Source organism: Ailuropoda melanoleuca, chromosome 2 (genome assembly GCF_002007445.2).
Source record: "Ailuropoda melanoleuca isolate Jingjing chromosome 2, ASM200744v2, whole genome shotgun sequence".
NCBI lineage: Eukaryota > Metazoa > Chordata > Mammalia > Carnivora > Ursidae > Ailuropoda > Ailuropoda melanoleuca.
In genome coordinates, this window is record NC_048219.1 from 66,681,386 (window position 1) to 66,703,975 (window position 22,590).

The following is a 22,590-nucleotide window of genomic DNA, read 5'->3' on the forward strand; positions in this document are numbered from 1 at the left end:
TCACCCATGCTAAAGCAATCTATGTTGTTATGGTAACAGTCCATGTTATTGCTGAATACTATCCCATTGTATGCATGAACCACATGTACCATTATTGTTTATCCATTCATCAGCTGATGGGGATCTGGATTGTCTTCAGTTTTGGGGTGTTAGGAACAATGCTGCCATGACTGTCTGTGTACAAGTCTTTTTGTGGACATATGTTTTTACTTAGCTTGGGGAGATACTCAGAGGTGAAATTTCTGGATTGTATGGTAAATTTACATTTCACTTTCGAAGGAACTGCCAAACTGTTTTCCAAAGTAGTTGTTTTTTCCACAAGCAATACAAGAGGGTTCCAGTCTCTCCCCATTCTCACCTCACATATTACTGTCTGTTTGTTAATAACAGTCATTCCAGTAGGCAAAAATGTCAACATAGTATAGTGGTTAAAAATCAGATCACAGCTTTGCCACTTATCTTGTAATTTAACATTCTTGGCTATAGGAGAGGGACAATATTAATATCTATCTCACAGGATTATTGGAGGATAAATGAACCAATATAATTACTAGTTTACAAAGTATCTGGCACACAGTAAATTCTATATAAGCATTAGCCATTATAATAGTTTTGGCATTATCATTTGCAAAGTTATAATATACTTATAGCCTGGCTCTGGATTACAGTTAAGCTTTGAGAAGCTGTATATGTTCTCTTAATTATCAGTTCCTTAATATGTGCTGGTCTAAGATAGGTATCGCAACATTCAAGCACTAGAATGCCAGGTGATATAAAAATCTACAAAATCTGTAAAAATCTGCTATTAAAAAAACTACAGATCTTACAAATAATTAGAATGGGTAATACTCCAAATGTCCGCCAGGCAACTTCAGTTAAAAATGGGAATTAGACTGACTGATTTAGTGATTTCATTTATTAGTAAATTTCCATGGAAAAAACTGAGACCTGGCATAAACAAGTTGTTTTCCCTTATAAAGTTGCATTCAGTTCTCAATTACTTGACAATATGGACCTTCTTCCTTTCTTTTCTTTACTCCATCTATTTGTTTCTTTGTCTCCTTTTTCCCTTTGCTTGACTATTTGGATGATTAATGGATCACTGCTGCTTCTGACCAAGGAGTGAATGGAAAGAGAGCCAAAGGATAACATACCCCCTTCTCAAATCAATGACCATTTTAGACACTTCTCCAGAGAGGCACAAGTCCCATCTGCTTGCCAGGTATACTTCTGATTAATAACTTTAAAAGATGTTTTGCCTACATGTTACTCAGTTTTTAAAGAACATTATGAAAGTCTCTCGGAGCACTTCTCCTGAATTTTCAGATACACGCAGGGCTCACTTCTATATGCTGAGGTCAATGCTGTTCTAATTTCTCCAGGTTTCAGGAAGTCTTGGGGTACCTATTTAATACTCTATCAGCAAGCCAATTTTTGAGACTACTCATCTTCTTAGCCTTCTCTGTCTCATTCTGGGAATGAAGTGACTTAGGTCGTAGTACTGTAAAAATATTATTATAAAATTGCATGCTATTTTCACTTACCTGTGTTACTATGGATAGTCATAAACACAGATAATAAGGATAATACAAATATAATATTTAACTGTCTCTGTGCTGATATGGTTTTATCCATTTCTGAAATTCTATGCTTTTATAAAAATAACATGGATATAGTCTGTCTAGTTTTAAGAAGAAGTAGTAGGGCCAATGGATAAAAGATATATGGAGGTAGGTTTTCCACAGTATGAGGCAGAATTTACCTATAATTTTAACTGGATAACTTACAAGATAACAAGTTATCTGTCACTATGAATCTACAGGCTAGATAACCAGACATACAGAAGAGACCAGTACCCTGTATGAAGTGCCAAAATGAGCCACATAGCAGGTTGTGGGAGCAGGCTTGTACAGGGTAATCAAATCCAGAAGGATGACCTCCAGCCAATGGGAGAAAAGGCCAAAAGTAATGGCAGATAAATCCCTTTTCCCTGTGATGGGTTGTCCAGAGGCACTATTTTCTGTCTAGTCTCTCTGGTGATGTACCATGTGGCCAACTGACTGGATCTCTTACAGCTTGTGAAGCAGTGCACTACCCAGTAATGCATGATCCTGTATTCAAATTCCATCTTTCTCTGTCTCTTTTCTATTTCCTCTTACTCTAGCTTCCTTAGATTTTACCTTCCGACAAAAAATTAGCACTCAGCCGTCCTCGGGCTTTGTTTTCAATCAGCCTGAGCTAAGACACGTGCTAGTCCAAAGCTAGAATAGGAGGGTGTAAATTTTGTTTGAAAATTCTTTGTCAATGAATAAAAATCCTAGCGGGGGATGATAATGATGATGAGGATAATGATAATTAATATCTAACATCTATGGGTACTGTGTTCCAGGTACCGTTTGAAATGCTTTACGGGTGATAACATTTAATCCTCACAACTATCCTATGAAACCCTACTTTTCAGATAACAAACCTGAAGTATAAAAAGTTCACACATCTAATAAAGCCAAGGTCATATAGCTAAAGAGCAGCCGAGCTAGGACTTCACTCCAAGCAGTTCGATGCATTTTCATTGCGTCGAAGCCTGCATAGTAAGACGCAGTACTGTCAGGCTCCCTGTACCTAGTGGGCAGTTCTGAGGTTGATTCACTGCCTGTGTAGCAGACCCTGGACAGGGCCACGGGGTCCCTGTCACACTGAGTATGATTGGAGTATGGTCTCTAGAGAGCTGACGTCTGCTTTCTTTCAAGAACGTGTCATTGTTGGGGCATCAGACTCTCTACCTCAAAGGCTACCCAGCTTGCATCGAAAAGAAGCGTTATGAAATACCCATTCTGTTGAATTAAAACTCTCATATCTTCCTTCATTGTAGAGGTTTATCAAAGGTACTTTATTTTCTACTTAATTCAAGGACATTTGTAGCTTTGCCTTGAATTAATTTACCCACCACCATAGAGTGCATGTTCTATCCATCCTGTACGCAAACAGACATGTCCGTGCTCAGGCTCATTATATTCCATAATGTGACTATTTGGGGCTACACTACAAAGGTTTCCACTTTGTGTGATGTAAGTTACCTATGACTGAAAGTGACCTATACTCTCCTTTTGCTTTTCAGTTGCTCTATTTAAAATAATGACTGCAAAATCTCTTTTAACAAAAGGTCATTTGTGTCAATGGACAGAACACAGAGGATCAGATCACCTGTGGTAATTGCAAATTAATGCTCTCCTGGTAATGCATTAACTACACACTATTGATCTACAATTGAATCATAGAAGCTACTGAGAAGTGATTTTACTTTCCTATTTTTTGTGCTTTTATTGCTTTTTCCATAATGCATTTTTCTTTCAACTGGAATTTTCCCTAATTATCTCCATTTTTAATTTCCCACAGTGAGATGACTTCTAACTTGTAATTAGAATCTGTAAAAATTCATGTCTCTGTCTCAAAAGCCTTTTAGAAATCTACTGAACTATAACTTTGATGCTATAAAACACATACATGATACACAGATAGTATTTCTAGAGAGCCAAGTTCTTGAATGATTTTTTTTTCCACTTAGATAAAACAGAGAACCATTTGGTCCTCTATCTGAAATTATAATTTGTTGAGTAGTCTGCAATAAAACATTCACAAGTTTCCCCTAAAAGCATTTTCTTTGGGAGCATTGATGATGAGATTTTTTTTCACATAAACTTTTCACATATAAATAAGGAGTTTATTTCAGAGATCATTTTTTTTTTTTTTTTGGTAAAGGTTTCATTTAATTGAGAGAGCGAGCGAGCAGGGGGCAGAGAGAGAGAGAGAAGCAGACTCCCTGCTGAATGGGGAGCCCGAGGTGGGGTTTGATTCCAAGACCCTGAGAACATGACCTGAGCCAAAGGCAGACGCTTAACTGACTGAGCCACCCAGGTGCCCCTAGAGATTTTTTTAAGAGTGTAAATGTGAGAGGAAGATGCAATAATCCAGTAAATATTTACTTGCACAGAATATTTCTGACAAAATCCATCTTTCCTCATGTTTACATCAAACTCTTAACGGATATTAATTCTATCTGGGGAAACTAATCATAAGCTTGTTTTTCAATGTTAAACTTGATTATGCTCCTAAGCTAGACAGGTTATCTAGCCTAAGCCTGGTTTCTGAATTGTGAGTTAGAAGTCACTGAACTAAAGAGATTTCCTGACAGTAATTGCCTTTACAACTTCTCATAAACCTTAAACTTATCGTTGATTTTCCAAACTTCTAAATTGGAGACGTTGTGATTTCCAATAAAAGTCTTTCTAAAATGTTTTTAGGCCTGTAAGAACTTTGATATTTTTCTATAATTTCTTTTGTAATCATTATTTGCATCGAGACTCACAATTAATATTGCAAAACTAAATGTGCACTCAAATTGTTTGCTTATTCTTTATTTCTCAGAAAATCATTATCATCTGTACCAAAAAACCCTTAATAAATGTCAATTGCATGACTGGAATTACATAATCCTGTTACTCTTTTTTCTAGGAGTTTATAATTAGAGACAGATACATTCACAGTTGATATTCATTTTACAATGAATCTTAAGAGCTGCACCAGGGTGCTGAAGTCTCCCTGATGTGCCAGGCATTGATGGATGGCGAGAAAGTAGCTGAACCAGAGTGGCTGGAGGAAGAAGGAGACACTCCAGGAACCGGGACTCTGATTTGTGGTATTCCCTTTAACGTATTAAATATCACTTCTTTCTTATAACAACCCAATTAGATAGATACTATAACTTCCATTTGAGAGATGAATACACAAAAGTTTACAGGATTTAAATAATTACCTCAAATTTATCCAGCCATTAAATGGTGGGGCTGGCAGTTGAGCAAAGGATGGCAGAACTTCAGAGTTCCTCTTCTAAACTACCACACTATACATGGCAATACAGCCACATCTGGATACATAACAACGGCACACAATACTGCTAAGAATAATCAAGACTAGAATGAACTGAGGTTTTTGAAAAACGCTAGGAACCAACAATAGAGTTTATTAAATAAAAGCATTACAAGCAAGGAAGTTGAGAACCTCAGTTTGCAAGATAAAACCAATCCTGTGAACTAGGTAGTGATATGGAGGCATAAGGCAGAACTAGTGAGCTTCCATTTTACCTCAATAAAAAGAGACACCACTAGCGTTTCTAAAGTCGCTACCAGAGCTCAGTTACAGTAGTGGTTCAGAGCCCCAGCCATTCTGTGGTGCAGCTATTTCTAGCAGGGTCTTCCTCCTTTCTCTTTTCTACTCTATCACAGCCTTAGAAACATCCCACATCAAGATCAGAAAGTGAATAAATTAATCTTCGCATTTTCTAATCTTTGAAGATGGCTAGAAATCAGACCAAAATCGGGCTAGGAAGAAAATCAGGAGTATCTCAACAGGAAGGAGGGAAAAAAAAAAAAAGGAAAACTGGAGTAAAATCAGAATGCACCATAACTAAAATGATGACGGGATCTCTTCAGAAGAAAGTAACTCCAGGGAGCCTAGTTTGCTGTGAATATATTGTGGGGGTTATGACCAAATATGAGGCTTACTATAAGACTTACATGAGACTTCTATACACATGTATGTAGGTGTCAGGAGGATAATAGTTTCTAAGGTTTGGTTTGTTATGATTGCAAAAAGAAACTTCTGCTCCCAAACATAAAAATGTATTCAAAAATCAAAGGAACCTGTCTTAAAATAGCCTGGAAAAATATCTAAATCTGTTTCATTCCCATTAAAATAAGGATAGTAAGTATAAGGCAGACAGAAGTCGTTTAAAAAGAAGAGTAGCCATAACCCAGGAACATCATTATTATCATGAGCTAATAATTCAGTGCCATTTCAAAAATACAACTCAGAAAAGTGGTAAAGAATTGGGACAACACCTACTCTTAGGGAGGTAAGCACTTATGAGGAATCGACTGTGAAATGTCTTTTCACGGCCTGTATTTTCATTCTTTTCTTGTAAGCGAAAACTTAGAATGGCACAATCTATTCTAATCTGAATCCTTGGGGAAAAAATTCATATATATGAAGCACATCATAGAACTGAACGATACTGGAAAAGGAGTTGTATTAGTCTGATTTTAGGGTTAATATTTAATAGTCTTTTTTATGTAGAAAATTGATGATGACGTTCTACCATTAACAAAACAGGCGCTTAGAGATATGTCTCCTCTAGAAGCGATCAGTTTGTGTTGATAAAGTCACATTTTGGGGGCTATTGTCCTTGGGAATAATCAAAACATTATTTGCAAGGCAACTAACCAAGGATGAAGGAGGCTGCCAATATCCTTAGAAGAAGAGGGAATTGAAATCTTGGAGGATAAAAACCATTAATTAAGAAGTGAACAAAATACCGTGGAAGTACAAAGTAGAAAGGGCTCACTGGGCATTTACTTGCTACTGGCTCTGAGGAGATAGAGAGAAAAGGGGTGTGGTGTCAGCCTGTAGAAACACAAAGACTGTCACTCGTCAACAGTTTTCCATTAAACACAAAATAACATCTAAATGTCATGGCCTACAGTGCCCTACAAGATCCACCTCTGCCTATGCACCTGTATCTCCTATCATCCTTACATCTGCTGGCCCCTTGCCAGTCCTGAAACAGGGCAAGACAGCTCTCACCCTTGCACCCTATGGACTTTGTATATATTCTTTTGCTTTTCCTTTTGCCAGGAGGACACTGTTCTCCCAGACTTCTGCATGGCTGACTTTTTTTTACTCATTTGATCTGGACTCAATTATCTTGTCACTCCTTTGAGGGAGGTTATATATGTAAGGTTGCTGAGAGCATTCTCTGTTGTCTGTGAACATCCTTGTTTCTTCATGGCTAAAACCGTGCTTGGCACATTGTGGGCACCCATCATGTGAAAAATGAAGATGTCATCTGAAGAGAGTTCAGTGGGGACATCACTTCCCTTTTTTCTAGATATCATATTTCTGATGCAATTAAGATCATATCAGTTATTTGGGGAAGCTATATCACTGTGCTGTTTGTGTTGACCTTATTGTTAAGGTAAAACCCTCTATAATCTTTCCACAAAATCTTCTCTTTCCCATGGTCACCTCCATTTTAAATGTATAAATAGGTTTCTACACCCTAGGATGGGATCTTATATTTGTCATTAACCAACTTTATCATCTCCTATTGTACCAGTCATACATATGTATATGTAATACATACATATATATTATTTACTTGTCCTGAAACTAGTTTGTAAGTTACTCTTACTCCATGTTTCATGTTACTTAAGAATTTGGATTTCTAGATTTCCCCCGAACAGAACTCAGAAGCTCCTGCGTTGCCAGTCTTTAGAAATCTCAGCATGTTCTTTGCTCAGCACATGGGAACTTATCAGAATTCAAAGTAACTTTGGAAACTGAAGAAGTCAGAAATAAATTATTTAGCAAAGAGTAAATGTGGGGCCTGAAACTATAAAAATCCTTAAACAGAGCACTGGCCTGTTTACAATATTGGCCATAACAACATTTTTCTAGATATGTCTTTTGAGGCAAGGGAAATGCAAGCAAAAACAAACTACTGGGATTACATCAAAATAAAAAGTTTCTGAACAGTGAAGAAAACAATCAATAAAACTAAAAGACAACCTACTGAATGGGAAAAGATATTTGCAAATGACATATCCAATAAAGGGTTAGTATTCAAAATATATAAAGAACTGATACAACTCAAAATCTCAAAAAACAAATAACCCAATCAAAAAATGTGCAGAAGACATGAGCATACATTTCTCCAAAGAAGACATCCAGATGGCCAACAGACCATGAAAAGATGCTCAACATCACTCATCATCAGGAAAATGCAAATCAAAACTGCAATGAGAGTATGGAATTGTTGAATCACTATACTGTACACCTGAAACTAATATAACACTTTATGTTAACTATCTGGAATTAAAATAAAAACTTAAACTACAATGAGATGTCACCTCACAGCTGTCAGAATGGCTAAAATCAAAAATATAAGAAACAAATGTTTGCAAGGATGTGGAGGAAAAAAAAACCCTCTTGCACTGTTGGTGGGAATGCAAACTGGTGCAGCCACTGTGGAAAACAGTATGGAGTTTCCTCAAAAAATTAAAAATGGAACTACTCTATGATCCAGTAATCACACTACTGGGTATTTACCCCAAAATACAAAAACACTAATTCAAAGAGATACATGCACCCCTATGTTTATTGCAGCATGATTTACAATAACCAAACAATGGAAGCAGCCCAAGTGTCCATAAATAGATGAAAGGATTAAGAAGAAGTGGTATATACATACAATGGAATATTATTCAGCCATAGAAAGAATGAAATCTTGCCATTTGCAACAACATGGATAGAACTACAGAGTATAATGTTAAGCAACATGTCAGTCAGAGAAAGACAAATACCATAGGATTTCACCCATATGTGGAATTTAAGAAACAAAACAAACGACCAAAGGAAAAAGAGAGATAGAAAGACAAACCAAAAAACAGACTCTTAACTACAAAACTTATGGTTATCAGAAGGGGAGTATGGGGGGGGTGAGTGAAATAGGTGACGGGGATTAAAGAGTACACTTATCACGATGAAAATATTTAACAAAGAACAAGGAGTTCACCTGTAAAATGGTATGATTGGGGTAAACTCTGCATGGGTGTAGTACAAGAATCGAGAATGAGTCATCCGTTAATAAGTAAAGGACAGAGTGAGCATTCACGTGTTTATGATGAATTTCTCTTTTATTTTGCTAGCATATTTCTCAAGCACAGTATGGCAACATGGATGGCAGGGGATGCACAGACAAATCATTGAGCAGAAATCAGGAAATCCGGAAACATGGTTTCTAATCCTACTGGGTTAGCCAATTGATGAAATAAACTCAAGGAAATTGTCAACTTGAAAATCTGTAAAATGGGTTAAAAATGCTTACTGTTATGCCTATAGCTTTGTAAGAGTTAAATGTATTAATAACTGGAAAAGACTTTTTGAAAAACAGAAGGTAATATTCATCAGATCATTAATAATCTTTACCATAAAATTGCTATAGCATAGATTTTCTAAATCTTTATACAGTCTGAATTCTGAAACCTAACTTAGTACTAGAGTCTATAAAAAACTGACGTAGATTTTTAAACAAATACACAATTATACATATCCAAATGAGTGTGGCTTTTTCAAAACAAACACCTTGGTAGATGTTGGCATTGCTCAGAAGAATTTTGTAACACCTCTTTTTGAACTGTTTATTAAAGTCAGTCTATGAATTGCCAGAAAAAGAGACACATGACTTTGTATATCTCAGTTAAACAGACAACTTTGTTCACTCAACTTGGCTCTCTTTAGCTTTGTTTACAGGGAATCAAATCCACTCTCAAAGTATGAAGAGAAATTACTGATGGTATTCACAATACATTACCTCCCGAAGTGACTATTTCTTATACTCATTTGGATGGACAAGTTATGGGATGGTTATTAAAAAATCAGTTATGTCCAATCACAAGTCATTTCGAATGATACTGATAAATTCGAAAGGTTGAGAGAAAAGCAACAAAGAAAATATAATGTTTGGAAAATAATATGTAACATAAGAATATCTAAACAACTGGGATTTTTAAAAAAACTGAATAAAAGGATAAATAGTAGTTTAAAACTTTGGTCAGGAATATGAAGATTTTTTTGACCAAGAAATGTAACTAGTAGTTTACCATATCTCTGCATACAACGCATAAAGGAACAGACAACATCAAGGATCTAGTCAGAGTTGGGAAAAAAACTTTAGCCAAAGAAGTTTATACAAGATCAGAAATTTCATATGGCTGTATCTGCAAACATCTTGGCTAACACATGGTTATTTTCTCACAAACAACAGTCACCATGTGATACTGTTACTTTTTCTTGTGGTGAAACTATCTTTCAAAAAGTTTAGCCTTAATTTCAATTAATTTCCTTTGAATTTAGATGTTAATCTTTCTATCAAGTGGAGAGTGCGCAGTCATTCAAAGGCCTAACAGGTTTCCATTTAATTTCTATTTGCTTATAAACAACATTGTTGCACTGGAATCAGGATGCTTTTCAAAAATTAAAATCTCTTCCATTAAAAGTAACCATCCATTAAGTAATTTAAAATAATGTAATAATTGACACGGTAATTGGAATTTCATTGAAGGGATACTAAGAGCATAATTTTTTTTTATATAGTACTCTGAAAATACAGAGTTTCTATTTTTTTCAATACCCGCTTGCATATTGTTCTTAAAATTGTAAACGAAACACTCATTAAAACTAGGAAACAAGAAACTGTATAGTGGAAAAAAATATGTCTATTTTAACTAGCGATGTGAAACAGTTCTGATGCCATTTAAAATAACTTTGAATGGTATCAACTATTCTTCTTTCATATATTGTAGCCTGGCGTTAGAGTGAATGAAGATGGAAGAAAAAAATAAGAAATCATTGAATAACTCTTTCCCACCTACCCAATAAAAATTTAGAATATAGCGTGCAAAATTTTTTATCACCTCAAGACGCCCATCAATAGAACAAAGCACTGAAGTTTTCTTGTGTGTTATGATCACAAGAGAATGTTGGTAATGCATCAGCACTCATGTGGAAATGGTGTCACTGTCTGCTTCAATTACTTCTTTTTGCCTCATTTTAATAAAATATCTCCTGATCACATTAAAAAATTCCACACAAAAAAATTTAGCTCGAGCTAGTTCCATTAGAGCAGCTTTGATTATTGTTAAGGATTGATTTGGTCGTCCACGTTTAGTGAGTGTCCATCACGTGACCATGACTCTTCACAGTCAATGCCCACTATGGTCCCTCTTCCTGTTGTATTTCAGGATTTTCTATTAAGTTCAGTGACAAACCCTAACAAAAGAAATGGGATTAAAAAAACCCACCCATACAATCTCAGTGAAGGCACAGGTCATAATTGTACATGAATGAACTGATGGCTTCCTATAATTTCTGATGTCCTGAATCAGTCCTTAGCAGATTCAATTGTAATGGCAATATCATTAAATTAAACTATAGAAACCCAGAGTCATTCAGTGAAAAAAAAAATGTAGCATACTACTTATATTCTCTATCTATATACAATAGAGGAGATTGAACATTCTGTGATGAGATCTATCCCTTTACTATCCTCTTCATGAATAAACGATGGGCAGCCAGAAGCAAACTTCTTCTCTTCAGAGTAAACCCCAAAAGATTTTAAGACCTCAAGAGTTCATGAAGAGTTTGAGGACATAATTTAACAAGGAGGTATTTATAAATTTCAGTATCTGAAATTTACTATTAATTTTTATCTGTCCTTTTAGAGCTCTACCTTGCATATGCTAACTAATGAAAGCCTATCAAGTAAGAAGAAAAATCATATTTCAAACACATCAGAGTTTGCATAAATAAATTAGAAGTCAGTTTAGTTGACTGAACAAAATTATAAGAGCAGTTACCAAGAACACAAACCCATAATCGGTTCTGAACCTTATTTCTTGGCCACAGTATTGTATCTGGTTCTGTGGTAATAGTCATTTTCACTCCAAAGATGTACTAGGGAAATGATCTGGAACCCAAATTACTCTCTAGCTAATTCCTTAGTTTTTACATTCAACATTCACTGAAGCAATTCAAAGGTAAGAGTTATTGGATGTTTCACCACTGAAATGTTAACATCCTTGTCAAAGCAAGTTACAGAATAAGATAATAGAAATAAACAATGCCACTGAGAAATGATACATTCCTAGAAATGGTAAGAGACTTCAAAAATTACCCATTAAAATGCAACCTGAAACCCTAAAAAGGCATTTCTGTTTAGAAACTGCAGGGTGATCTACAATATTTTGTAATTTTTATATTTCAGTTAGCTCTCAATTAAAAATTTAAGCAAGTGATGTGACAACAGAAGTATTTTCCTTCCCTAAGTATCTCCAATTATTTATGAACTGTTACCTTTTCAATAAGGCCTCTTTTTTTTCATAGCGCTTATCATCTTATATACCAAATATACTTATGGTTCATATTTATTATGATCATATTTATTATATATTACGTTTCTTCCCTCATGAAAATGTAAGCCCCAGACGTAATGGACTTCTGCCTGTTCTATTCACAGAAGAATTCCAAATTCCTAGAACAGGGCTGGGCATGTAGTAGGTTCTCAATAAAAAATTATTAAATGAACAAACGTGCAAATGATTCTCTGTGATGCATGATGATTAACAAGGAAGGCATGTACTATCACATTTATCCAACTTATGAAAATATTTTAGCTTTCCATTTTGAAATGTCAGTACCTTTTCTAACGTTGCATAGAAGGTCATAGCTGTTGAATTTATTTAAAGCTGAATTTGAAATTACTGACTAAATCCTTATTCCGGTAGCGAACTCACTTACTTACATAGTCTATGTATGTGTATCAAGAAGATCAGGATCAAAACATTTATGTCACTATTTCTGTACCCAATACTTCTCTTTCTACACATCAGCGTATCACCACCACCCCCCGATACTTAAATACATTTCATTTGTCTCATCACATCTTGTAAAAAATGCATTTTGTCAGTATGTACTTCACTTCTGAGTAGAAATAACTGGAAAGGTAGATTTGACAGTACTCCACCCAAAGATACATAAGTGGATGAGCTCTTCAAGAGAAATATTATAGAACCAGAGAAAGGGACAGAATTGGGTGATAAGAGCTAGCAAACAAATGGCAACAGAGAAATAGAGGGTGATCTGCCTAGAGGTGTATGCAAAAGATATGAACTAACTGCTGGGGAGAATTTGAAACGGATGTTTTTAAAAGATAAATGAAAACAGATGCTGACTAGCACCCAAGGCCCAGCAGACATTAAACGCTGTGAATTTGAAGTAAATCCAATTGGCAGAGTTACTTGAATTTCTCTAATAATATTCAGCAGCCCAGAAGTATAGAAAATGAAAGGTTAGATTAACCCAGAACTAGGGAGCGGAAAACAGGGTGAAATTCAGTTACGATGGAAGGGGCACAGAAATAGTGCACATTCTCCACCCCATTCAAATGCAAAGCTAAAGTTCTAAATTCAAGGGTATAACCATCCTACCTTTTTTTTAAAGATTTTATTTATTTATTTGACAGAGACAGCCAGCGAGAGAAGGAACACAAGCAGGGGGAGTGGGAGAGGAAGAAGCAGGCTCATAGCTGAAGAGCCTGATGTGGGGCTCGATCCCATAACGCCGGGATCACGCCCTGAGCCGAAGGCAGACGCTTAACGACTGTGCCACCCAGGCGCCCCCATCCTAAGTATATCTTAATACTGATTTTAGTTCGGTTCAGACTTTAGCTGAAATTGGTTTAAAAATGTGTTCTGGCTAAATAAAACGCTGACTCAAGCTAATGGTGTGGAATTGATACATAATCTATAATCTTCTACCAGGAGAAGCCTATGTGTGGAACTTCACATTTTTAACCAAATCATTTGGGAACCAATATTTTACACAGCTGGAAAGTCTCCCTGCAGTTTCTAGGGGAAATCCTTTGGCAACCACTTCGTTGACCTTGTTAACCCTTTCATTACCTCTTCACAATCTGGTTTAAAAAAAAAAAGCACAACTCCAACACATCCATTTAACATTCCACATTAACATTAACAATCCATTCAACAAATCCTTAGTGTGTTTCTGCTATCTACCAAGCAGTCAATACACCGGGTGACCAGTGTTTTAAGGTGGAGCCTGGCATGAAAAGATAATTGAGCAAAATGAATTTCCTCTTTTGAAATCTGAGCTAAGAGATATTAAGCTAATGAAGCATTTCTTGTGGAAGTTGGAGCTGAGGAACTACCATGTAGAGGGGTCCAAGTGTCATGTGGCAGGCAGAAGTTCAGAGGAGGCAGAAGCAAGGAGTAAGCCATGGAGAGAGAAAGAGTGAACGGAACTATAGATTCCTCTGAGGGAGAAATCACATGGACCATAAAAGAGAGATGGAGGAGATCTCTCCTGAGAACTGGCCCCCTGGTTCTTACAATTCTAGTGCCAGGGTCCCCTGATGCAGAGAATACAATAGGCTAGAGTTTCTTAAGGTACTTTGAGTGATTCTCTGCTTCTTGACCCAAGACGGGCCTAAGCAGAAACCACAATCTGAATGACTATTTCGCCACACGTACACATTTTTGTGAGGACACGTGGTATTCCACATGCATTCACATACTGTGGTCACACAGTGAGTGCACCTCTTCTCAGAACGCCTGTGGGCTTATTTTTCTATGTTCTCACATTTCTTCTCTTCTTTGTGTCTTTTCTCTAAGGAATAAGCTGTAGCCTGAATACGTAAGTCTTGAGTAGGTGGGGAAGACCAGCCTTTTGCTGATATTCTCCCCTTAATGGTTCTAGGAGGGGGATAGGCAACGTGAGCAGTTGAAAAAGTGCTGGCTTTACGGTTGTGAAACCTGCTTCTCAGTTCTGGCGCTAGCACTAGTCACGTGACTTCGGCTACATGACTCTCATCCTCCAAGCTTCCGGTGATGTCACTCCAAGCACAGGCAAACCTCAAAGATATTGTGGATTCAGTTCCAGACCACCATGATAAAGCAAATAATGCATTAAAGTAAGTCAAATGAATATTTTTGGTTTCTCAGTGCATATAAAAATTGTGTTTAAACTATAGCGTCGTCTGTTAAGTGTGCAGTAACATTATGTCTAAAAAATGTACATATTTCAATTAAAAAATACTTTATTGCTAAAACATGTTAACCATAACCTAAGATTTTAGTGAGTCATAATTATGGATCATAGATCATTATAACAGATATAATAATAATTTTATAAGTATGAAATATTGTGACAATTACCAAAATGTGCCACAAAGATACAAAGGGAGCAAATGCTGTTGGAAAAATGGTGCCAGTGGACTTCTCTGATGCAGGGTTGCTACAAACCTTCAGTTTGGCTTTCTTTTTTTTTTTTTAAGATTTTATTTATTTATTTGAGAGAGAGAAAGAGAGATAGAGAGCACGAGCAAAGGGAGCAGCAGGCAGAGGGAGAGAGAGAAACAGGTTCCTTGCTGAGCAAGGAGCCCGATGTGGGGCTCGATCCCGGGACCCCTGTTATCATGACCTGAGCCAAAGACAGAAGCTTAACTGACTGAGCCACCAGGTGCCCTGGTATGGATTTCTTTAGATTTATCATATTTGAGTTTCATTCAACTTCAATCTACGAGATTTTGCCCTTTTACAAAAAATTGGGAAGTTTTGAAACATTATTTCTTTGTCATCCTCTCCTTCTGTGACCCCTCCTTTGTTAGATCTTTTGATACCGTCTCCCCGTTCCCTGAGGCGCTGCTCATTCTTTGGTCTGTCTTCTCTGTTTGGTTAAGTTCTGTCGCTCTGTCTCTTCTACGTCACTGACTTTTTCTTCTGTTTTCTCCATTCTGCTGTTAAGCCCATTAACTGAGCTTTAAATTTTAGCTATTATGATTTTTATTGAAATCTTCCATTTGGTTCTTCCGTATACCTTCTGTTAGCATTCTGATACATAGTATTTCCACGTTAGATTGTATTCTGTAAAAGGGCGTTAACTCTGATTGTCAAATTGGTAACACAAGGTATTTGTTCTCCAGAGAATATAAGTGAAGGCAAACTCTATTTTCATTCAATGTTAGGTCGTAAGAATCCATATTAATGGAGTATTACCTGAGAGGTCACAGTCTAGTCATCGTATGAAAAGTTTATCCCTGGGTCAAGTCAGACCATCCAAATCTGCATATCTAGCCTCAGAGAAATGTTTATGCTATGATGTGCCAAGGCACTATACTGGGCCTTTTTTGAGCAACATAATAATGAGCAAGTGTGTAACTAATAAGTAAAAAATTATATGTAGGAATGCTATTAAGAGTACAATGTACTACATCTCAAAGTATCCCTTTATGACAGTAATGGAAGAATTTCTCTCAGCTCTGTACCACAAGAAGTTGAATAATCAATTTATATTATATTTTGAAAGTTATGAAACCAATAATTTCCTTGCTTTGGCTGCCAGGAAGTTCAGAGTCAAATGTGCTAATCCCTCCAGTACCTTATGGCATAGATTTTGTATATTCACCTTACCCATGACTTCATTTATTTTTCAAACAAGATTTTACTTTTACCCAGATTTCTTTGTGTATTTGTTTTTTCCCCCCAGTTCTACAATATGCATTTTGGTACCTGTTTTCATTTATTTTGGAAAAGGGAGATAAGTGAATACATTTTTAAAAGATAGAGGGTTTGTAAGCCCTAATTAAGACAGAAATAAACCTCAGGTTTGTTCTCGACTCACAACAGAGACTTAATGAATGCTGCCATTTTAATCCCACACTGTCTCTTTCTCAGGAGACCCTACAAGAAAATATTTGTTGTCACATGATTTACACTAGGTGTGTTAGACGGAGGTTTCTGAAGGGGCAAACACAAGTACTACCTGGAGGACTGAGGCTCCACTGTGGAGAAACTGAAGACCACTTTCAGCTGAGTCAATTCCACCGGTGGCCAAAATGGGAAATCCAGGCAAAGCACGAGCAATGGAGGTCACAGCTCTCAAAGCAATAGGTCTAATTGCTGTGCCTACAGAAAATAAGAATAATCAATGGTTAGCATAATGACCATTTGAGCATATTGCCTTATAATCATTATTGTGTAATGGTAATGCTCTACTAGACAAAAGTCAATTTTCTTTATCTTTACTTAAGATGTGTGTGTGAGAGAGAGAGAGAGAGAGAGAGAGAGATACATATACATTGCCATGTTTTAAAGTATGTTAATTTGTAAATGGATGTGTATTTATTTTAAGAATCTTGATGCTATTCTTGCAAGGAAATGTGTTATGCAAGTGGATATAGCAACTTGTAGAACTCCTGCATAAAATACATGCATAATACAATTTGATATACAGTAATGTGTAAAAGATTATATGGAATATTCAAGCATCTGTTTTAAAAAGAACAAGGAACAGCAGATTTTGAAAAAGAAAAACAATCACATACAGTGCATAAATAGACATACAGCTCTGTTATGTTTCCACTAAGTATAAAGCAGCTGGTGTGAATAGAGATACTGTGAAAACAAGCAAGGTGCTGATGAATTTACAGATTCCATATTGCTTTTTACATGTATTACTCGCAATTTGATGAAATATAGTGAGCCTAATCGAATTTTTCATACATTAGAAAGTTTCCACCAAGGTAAAGACCATTTACTAGAATTCAGTAATTAAAGAGTATGTGGTTAATTTTTATACTTCACTCAGCCAGTTATTACCAATATATTATTCCCTAATCATAATAAAAACTTCATGGATGGACAGAACACTTGCAGGTCATTTTTAAAATGATCATACTGTATTAAAGCTGCTTTCAACGCTCAAGGTTAACATATCCTGAAGTAAGCTAATGTTTTCATCGGATCGGAATATAATTTGGTAATTCTGGTGTGGAGTCATAAGCCATTGTTCTTTAAAGGTATTTTCTTTTTTTAAAGATTTTATTTATTTATTCGACAGAGATAGAGACAGCCAGCGAGAGAGGGAACACAAGCAGGGGGAGTGGGAGAGGAAGAAGCAGGCTCATAGCAGAGGAGCCTGATGTGGGGCTCGATCTCATAACGCCGGGATCACGCCCTGAGCCGAAGGCAGACGCCTAACTGCTGTGCCACCCAGGCGCCTCTTTAAAGGTATTTTCTGAACTAAAAATAGTTCTATTTGGCCAAGAATCTGACATTGCCTCAAAACCACAAATAAGCAACTGGTAAAATCAACCTTATGTGCTGAGCACTTTATCCTTCCCTCCACCACCACAAGCATCTTCACCAGCATTATCAGTATGTATTTATGGGAGGGTTCACTTTGAGGAAGCACAAAGAATTTTCCTTAAAATTAGTGGACTTCTTTTTATCCTGCTCACATCCATTTCAGAAGATATTAAATTTATGTGTAACTGATGTTTTTGCATTTAACACCAAAAATGTTTGTGGAAATGTTTGTTCCTATTGCTCCCACGCCTTAAAATTTTCCTCTGGATATTAATGTTTCTCGGTCAAGAACGTTCACTGCTGACACTTCAGAATTCCATAGTGGACACCGAAATACAAGGCAGTAAGTTAGGACGAATTAGAAACTGAACGTCAAGATCCTATTTCTACTTCAAAGTGTTTATCAGTGACTTCTTCATCTGTTTGAGAGGTAGAGAAGGTAACAGAGTAGACAGAAGAACGCATAGCAAGAATACACACCCACACCGACACCCACATACACGTTTATATGTACAAATCTTTAGCTGTACTAAAAAGAAATCTGAGTAAGAATAAAAGTTAAAGAAAAGCATTTTAAAGGAAATCTGTAATTTAAATCTTTTAGAGTGACATATATCTATCTGCATAATATAACAGATATGTTCAATACATACCAAGCTGATGGCTTCTTTACATACATGTTACTTTGAAGTGATAAACACTGGGATTCTTTTTTTTTTTTTTCTTATTTAGTTGACCCTAGAGAGTAAAGGAAATTTGAGCTAAGCAGATAAATAATTTATTTCTAACTGCACTGTTAGAAGACTATCATTAACACTAAGGGATAAAATTTCAAAGTGGTACACAGGGATTTGGCCACATATTCCAATTGATATTAATGGACATCAAATGGCAAAATCCCAGAACACAGCTTTGAAAATTTAACCAGTTACATTTAAAGGGCAACATTATTACACAGGTGTTAAAAAACACCAGCAAATCCTCAGTGGCATTTGAAGATGTTCAATTAGGTCAATAAGACATTTTCTATTTCATGTTGTTCTTTCTTTTCTAAGACTTTCTAATCTACCTAACGAACATGAAAACCTTTCAAACTAATAAAGGCATCTTCTTAAAAATTAAGAGTAATTATGTTCTCTCAGGAAATGTGATCCAAAAATGAAGAAATGGGTCCTTCTGTTACTGGGTAACAGTAAATTCAGTTTTTATTTCCATTATAAATTCCATTTGATTAGTTTTCTTTGTAACTCAACTGATTTAATATGAAATATAATCTACCTATTCTCAGAGAGCATTTTTATGGGGAACAGGTTTTAAAAATGACTTTTATCTTTCATGAAAGGTTTCTGGAAGGAAATCTTTTAAAAGTATATAAAAGGATCTTTCTAAATTGCTAGATAGAAATTTCTTTTTAGTTTTAAAATGACAGGAATCAAGAAATAATAGGTTCAAGATAAAAATAAAAGTTTCAGTATAAGGAAAACACATATATCAATACTATACAGAGTTGTACACATGTCAATGAAAACACAAACATTTCCAGGATCACAGCTATTTTGATAAGGATTTTTACCATTTTGTCACTGCTACAGTAATTAATGATTCTAGACCAAAGCCCAGGGAGGAAGAAGCCAGTTTGAGAGGCTTAAGGAATTGAATGTGGACTCCATCTATAAGAAAATGACAAGGTTTAAATCAAGAAATTGAAATCCTATAAGCTTAAATGAACTCATAGGGAACATGTAATTTAAATTAAGCCCTCATCCACACGGGATGGCCAGATGAACCTGATGCCTAATGGGAAATTCCGTTATATCAAGCCATTCTGTTCCAACCTTGTGGAATGCTCCATTCAGGATCAAGCCAGTCTGAATTCCCAAATTTTGAAACAAGCTGAAGGTTTAAACAACCAACCAACCAAACAAAAAATGAACTGGCATTCCAACACTGCTGCCAAGAGCTCTGATTGGTTCTAAAGCAGCCTACTAGAAAAGCTGGTAGACTAGACTGAACTGTAACTTTTGATATCTAATCAGTCTAGGCCTTCCTTTGAGTCACATCTTGAAATGCCAATCAATGTGCTGAAGTCATAGATCTCCTCTGAGAAACTTCACAGAACATTTTTGGATTGATTCCTATTCAAAAAAAAATTTTTTTTTAATAAGCCAGAGATTTTTTAACTAAAAGTTAATCTGTGTCATGGTGAGCACTGTGTATTGTGTAAGGCTGATTAATCACAGACCTGTACCCCTGAAAAAATAGTATATTACATGTTAATAATAAAAAAATAGATGAAAATTTTAAAAAATTTAAAATAAATAAATTTTTAAAAGCTAATCACTCTGATTTGGATGATTTTTCTTCTTAAGAAAATGAGAGTATCACTTGCCAATATCATTGTAACAATTTTAAAATGCTACCATTAACAATAGTGTTATGTATTGATATGTAAGCATTAAGGTATTATGATTGAATCAGTTTCCTTATGCAGGCCTCACTTACCCATTCATCTGTCCATCTGTTTATCCGAGAAATGTCTATTAAACACCTTTGCCTTTAAAAAAAAATTGTACTAAAGCTGAAAATCTCTCAAGAATGATCCCAGTTAATCAATTTGTGTCCTAACCACGTTGTCACCAATGACAGATAACCCAAAACACTAGTCCCTATGATTTTAGGAGGCTGTTTTAAGTCAAATAATATGAATCCAATTATTTATTCTGTACAGATGATCCATTAGGAAAAATTCACATTCATTTAAGCATCATACATTTTATAAATACTATTAATATGAATTTTAGGAAGAAGGCAATTTGAGGATGAACCAGTTACAGCATCAGACAGACAACAGGGCCAACTGTTAGGGTTCAAATCCTAACTCCACTACCAGCAAGCTATGTGACTCTGTGAAAATTTCTTAATCTCATTGTACCTCTGTTTTTTTCATCCATAAAATAATAAAATTACAATCACAACTTCATAGAGTTTTTTTGAGGATTAAATGATTTAATATATATAAAGGGCTAGCACAGGGTAAAAACTATACAGGTGTTTGCTATTCTGATCTGTACTGCCTACAAGGACAATGGATTTCAGAGGGAGCATCCATTCAGTTTACGTTGACAGTGCCTGCTATGTTTCTGCTGTGTATTTAGCAATGCAATTAAACCATTTTTTTTTATTAGAGACAAAAGCATGATGTCTATGATGGTAGAACTCGATATCCCCTGAAACATTAGGAGGACCACACATCCACCCTCTTTCCCCCCTCTCCTAACAGCTCTCATTTGGTAGTGTCATAACCTCGTTGGTAAGATTACTTTAACTGACTCCAAAGGCAAAAGTCTCAAAGGCAGTCATCAATATATTTAAGATTTTTTTTTTTTTTGAGAATCCAAAGGTCCAAGCATTAAACCAATATACAAGGATTTTAATGACAGCTTCAGAACTCAAGTTTATTGGTGAAAAGGGTAGAGCTTTACTTTGCATGACTAAATCCTTGAAAAGAAAGGAATTTTTAATGGGCAAGATAGTGTGGAACATATGCTAATTTTGGATAACTGGAATTTTGAATAATTGAGTTTAATTCTGTTTGGTTTTTCCCTAATCATTTGACTCCTAGGACAGCTACTGTTGCACAATTAATTGTTAGAGCTAAGTCCACAATAAACTCCCTTATAATAGCCCTAGCGGCAATAAAACAAAGTGGGTTATAATACTCACTCGTGCTCACTGTGTATACAAAAAGAAAATGTAGTTTTAATTTGCTTACCTTAATTAAAATACAATGAATTAAGTAGATAATAAATTCATTAGAAATTGAACTTTGCCTACCTAATTGTTTATAATTTTAAAATCATCTAGAAGAAAGAAAATATTAGCAAATCAAGAATTTCAAGGATTTGAGTTGAAAGATTGATTTTTGTAAAATACTAAACTGCACATAAGTCAAGCACCAAAAAATTTATGCTTTACAATAACAATTTTAAAGTGTTAATGAGCCTAATATACTGATAAATATGTGAAGCATAGCTATTTAAAAATACATCTTTACACATGGATTAAAGTCCTCTGAGACAATTAGCATAATTCAACTAGAAACTGAAGTACTAAAAAGATCCAGGGTTATATGCTGAGATATGAAATTTAAAGAGGAGAAATGGGAGAAAGAAAATCAATTGTTTTATGTTGTTATTTTACTTTTATTGGGAAAAAATGAAAATTATCTTAAGAAAATGTTTTAATTTTACTTGAGTATTTCAAGAATTTTTCCCTAAGTCTTTATATCTTTATGGCTATGTTTATTTGCTTCATAATATATTCAATATGTTCAGAGTCAATTCACATTCAATAACTTGGTACCTAGCATGTGCCAAGCATTTTATTTTAAAGCAAAAGAATTAAGACTATTCATCAAAGAGGGGGCCGTTTTCCTTTCTGAAAGTATCAGCTGCTGGTAGTGGAAGGATTAGGAGCTCCCGTTCAGGGAGTGATTTCCTTGGGCTGGACCTGAGGTTGAGACTTCCTACAGATTGTGCAATGTAACCCTCACGATGCTGTGAAGGCAGATGCTGTCATCTCTATTTCGTATATGAAGAAAGGGAAGCTCAAACTGAATAAATAACCTGTTTGATGTCACACAGTTTAAAAGGGATAGACTGGAATCAAACACCAAGTCTCTGTGACATGAAAGTCCGTTCTCTTCAGCTGTTACTGAGAAATGACAGTGCAGCATTTTTGAAGACAATCATCTTCGTATTGTCTTTGCCTAAGAAAACCAGAGCATAGGTTCTAATGTCCAACCAATGAGGTGTAA

General features: G+C 35.7%; 1 protein-coding gene across 5 annotated transcripts in view; it reads right to left on the reverse strand.

Moving 5' to 3' along the window:
* DPYD (dihydropyrimidine dehydrogenase) overlaps positions 1-22,590 on the reverse strand; it is a 966,631-nt gene that overhangs the window by 308,171 nt on the left and 635,870 nt on the right. For all 5 annotated transcript variants that reach the window (XM_034653966.1, XM_034653962.1, XM_034653963.1 and 2 more), the window contains one exon: positions 16,450-16,592. In XM_034653966.1, the coding sequence (XP_034509857.1) occupies positions 16,450-16,592 (143 nt within the window). The remainder of the gene's footprint in view (positions 1-16,449; positions 16,593-22,590) is intronic.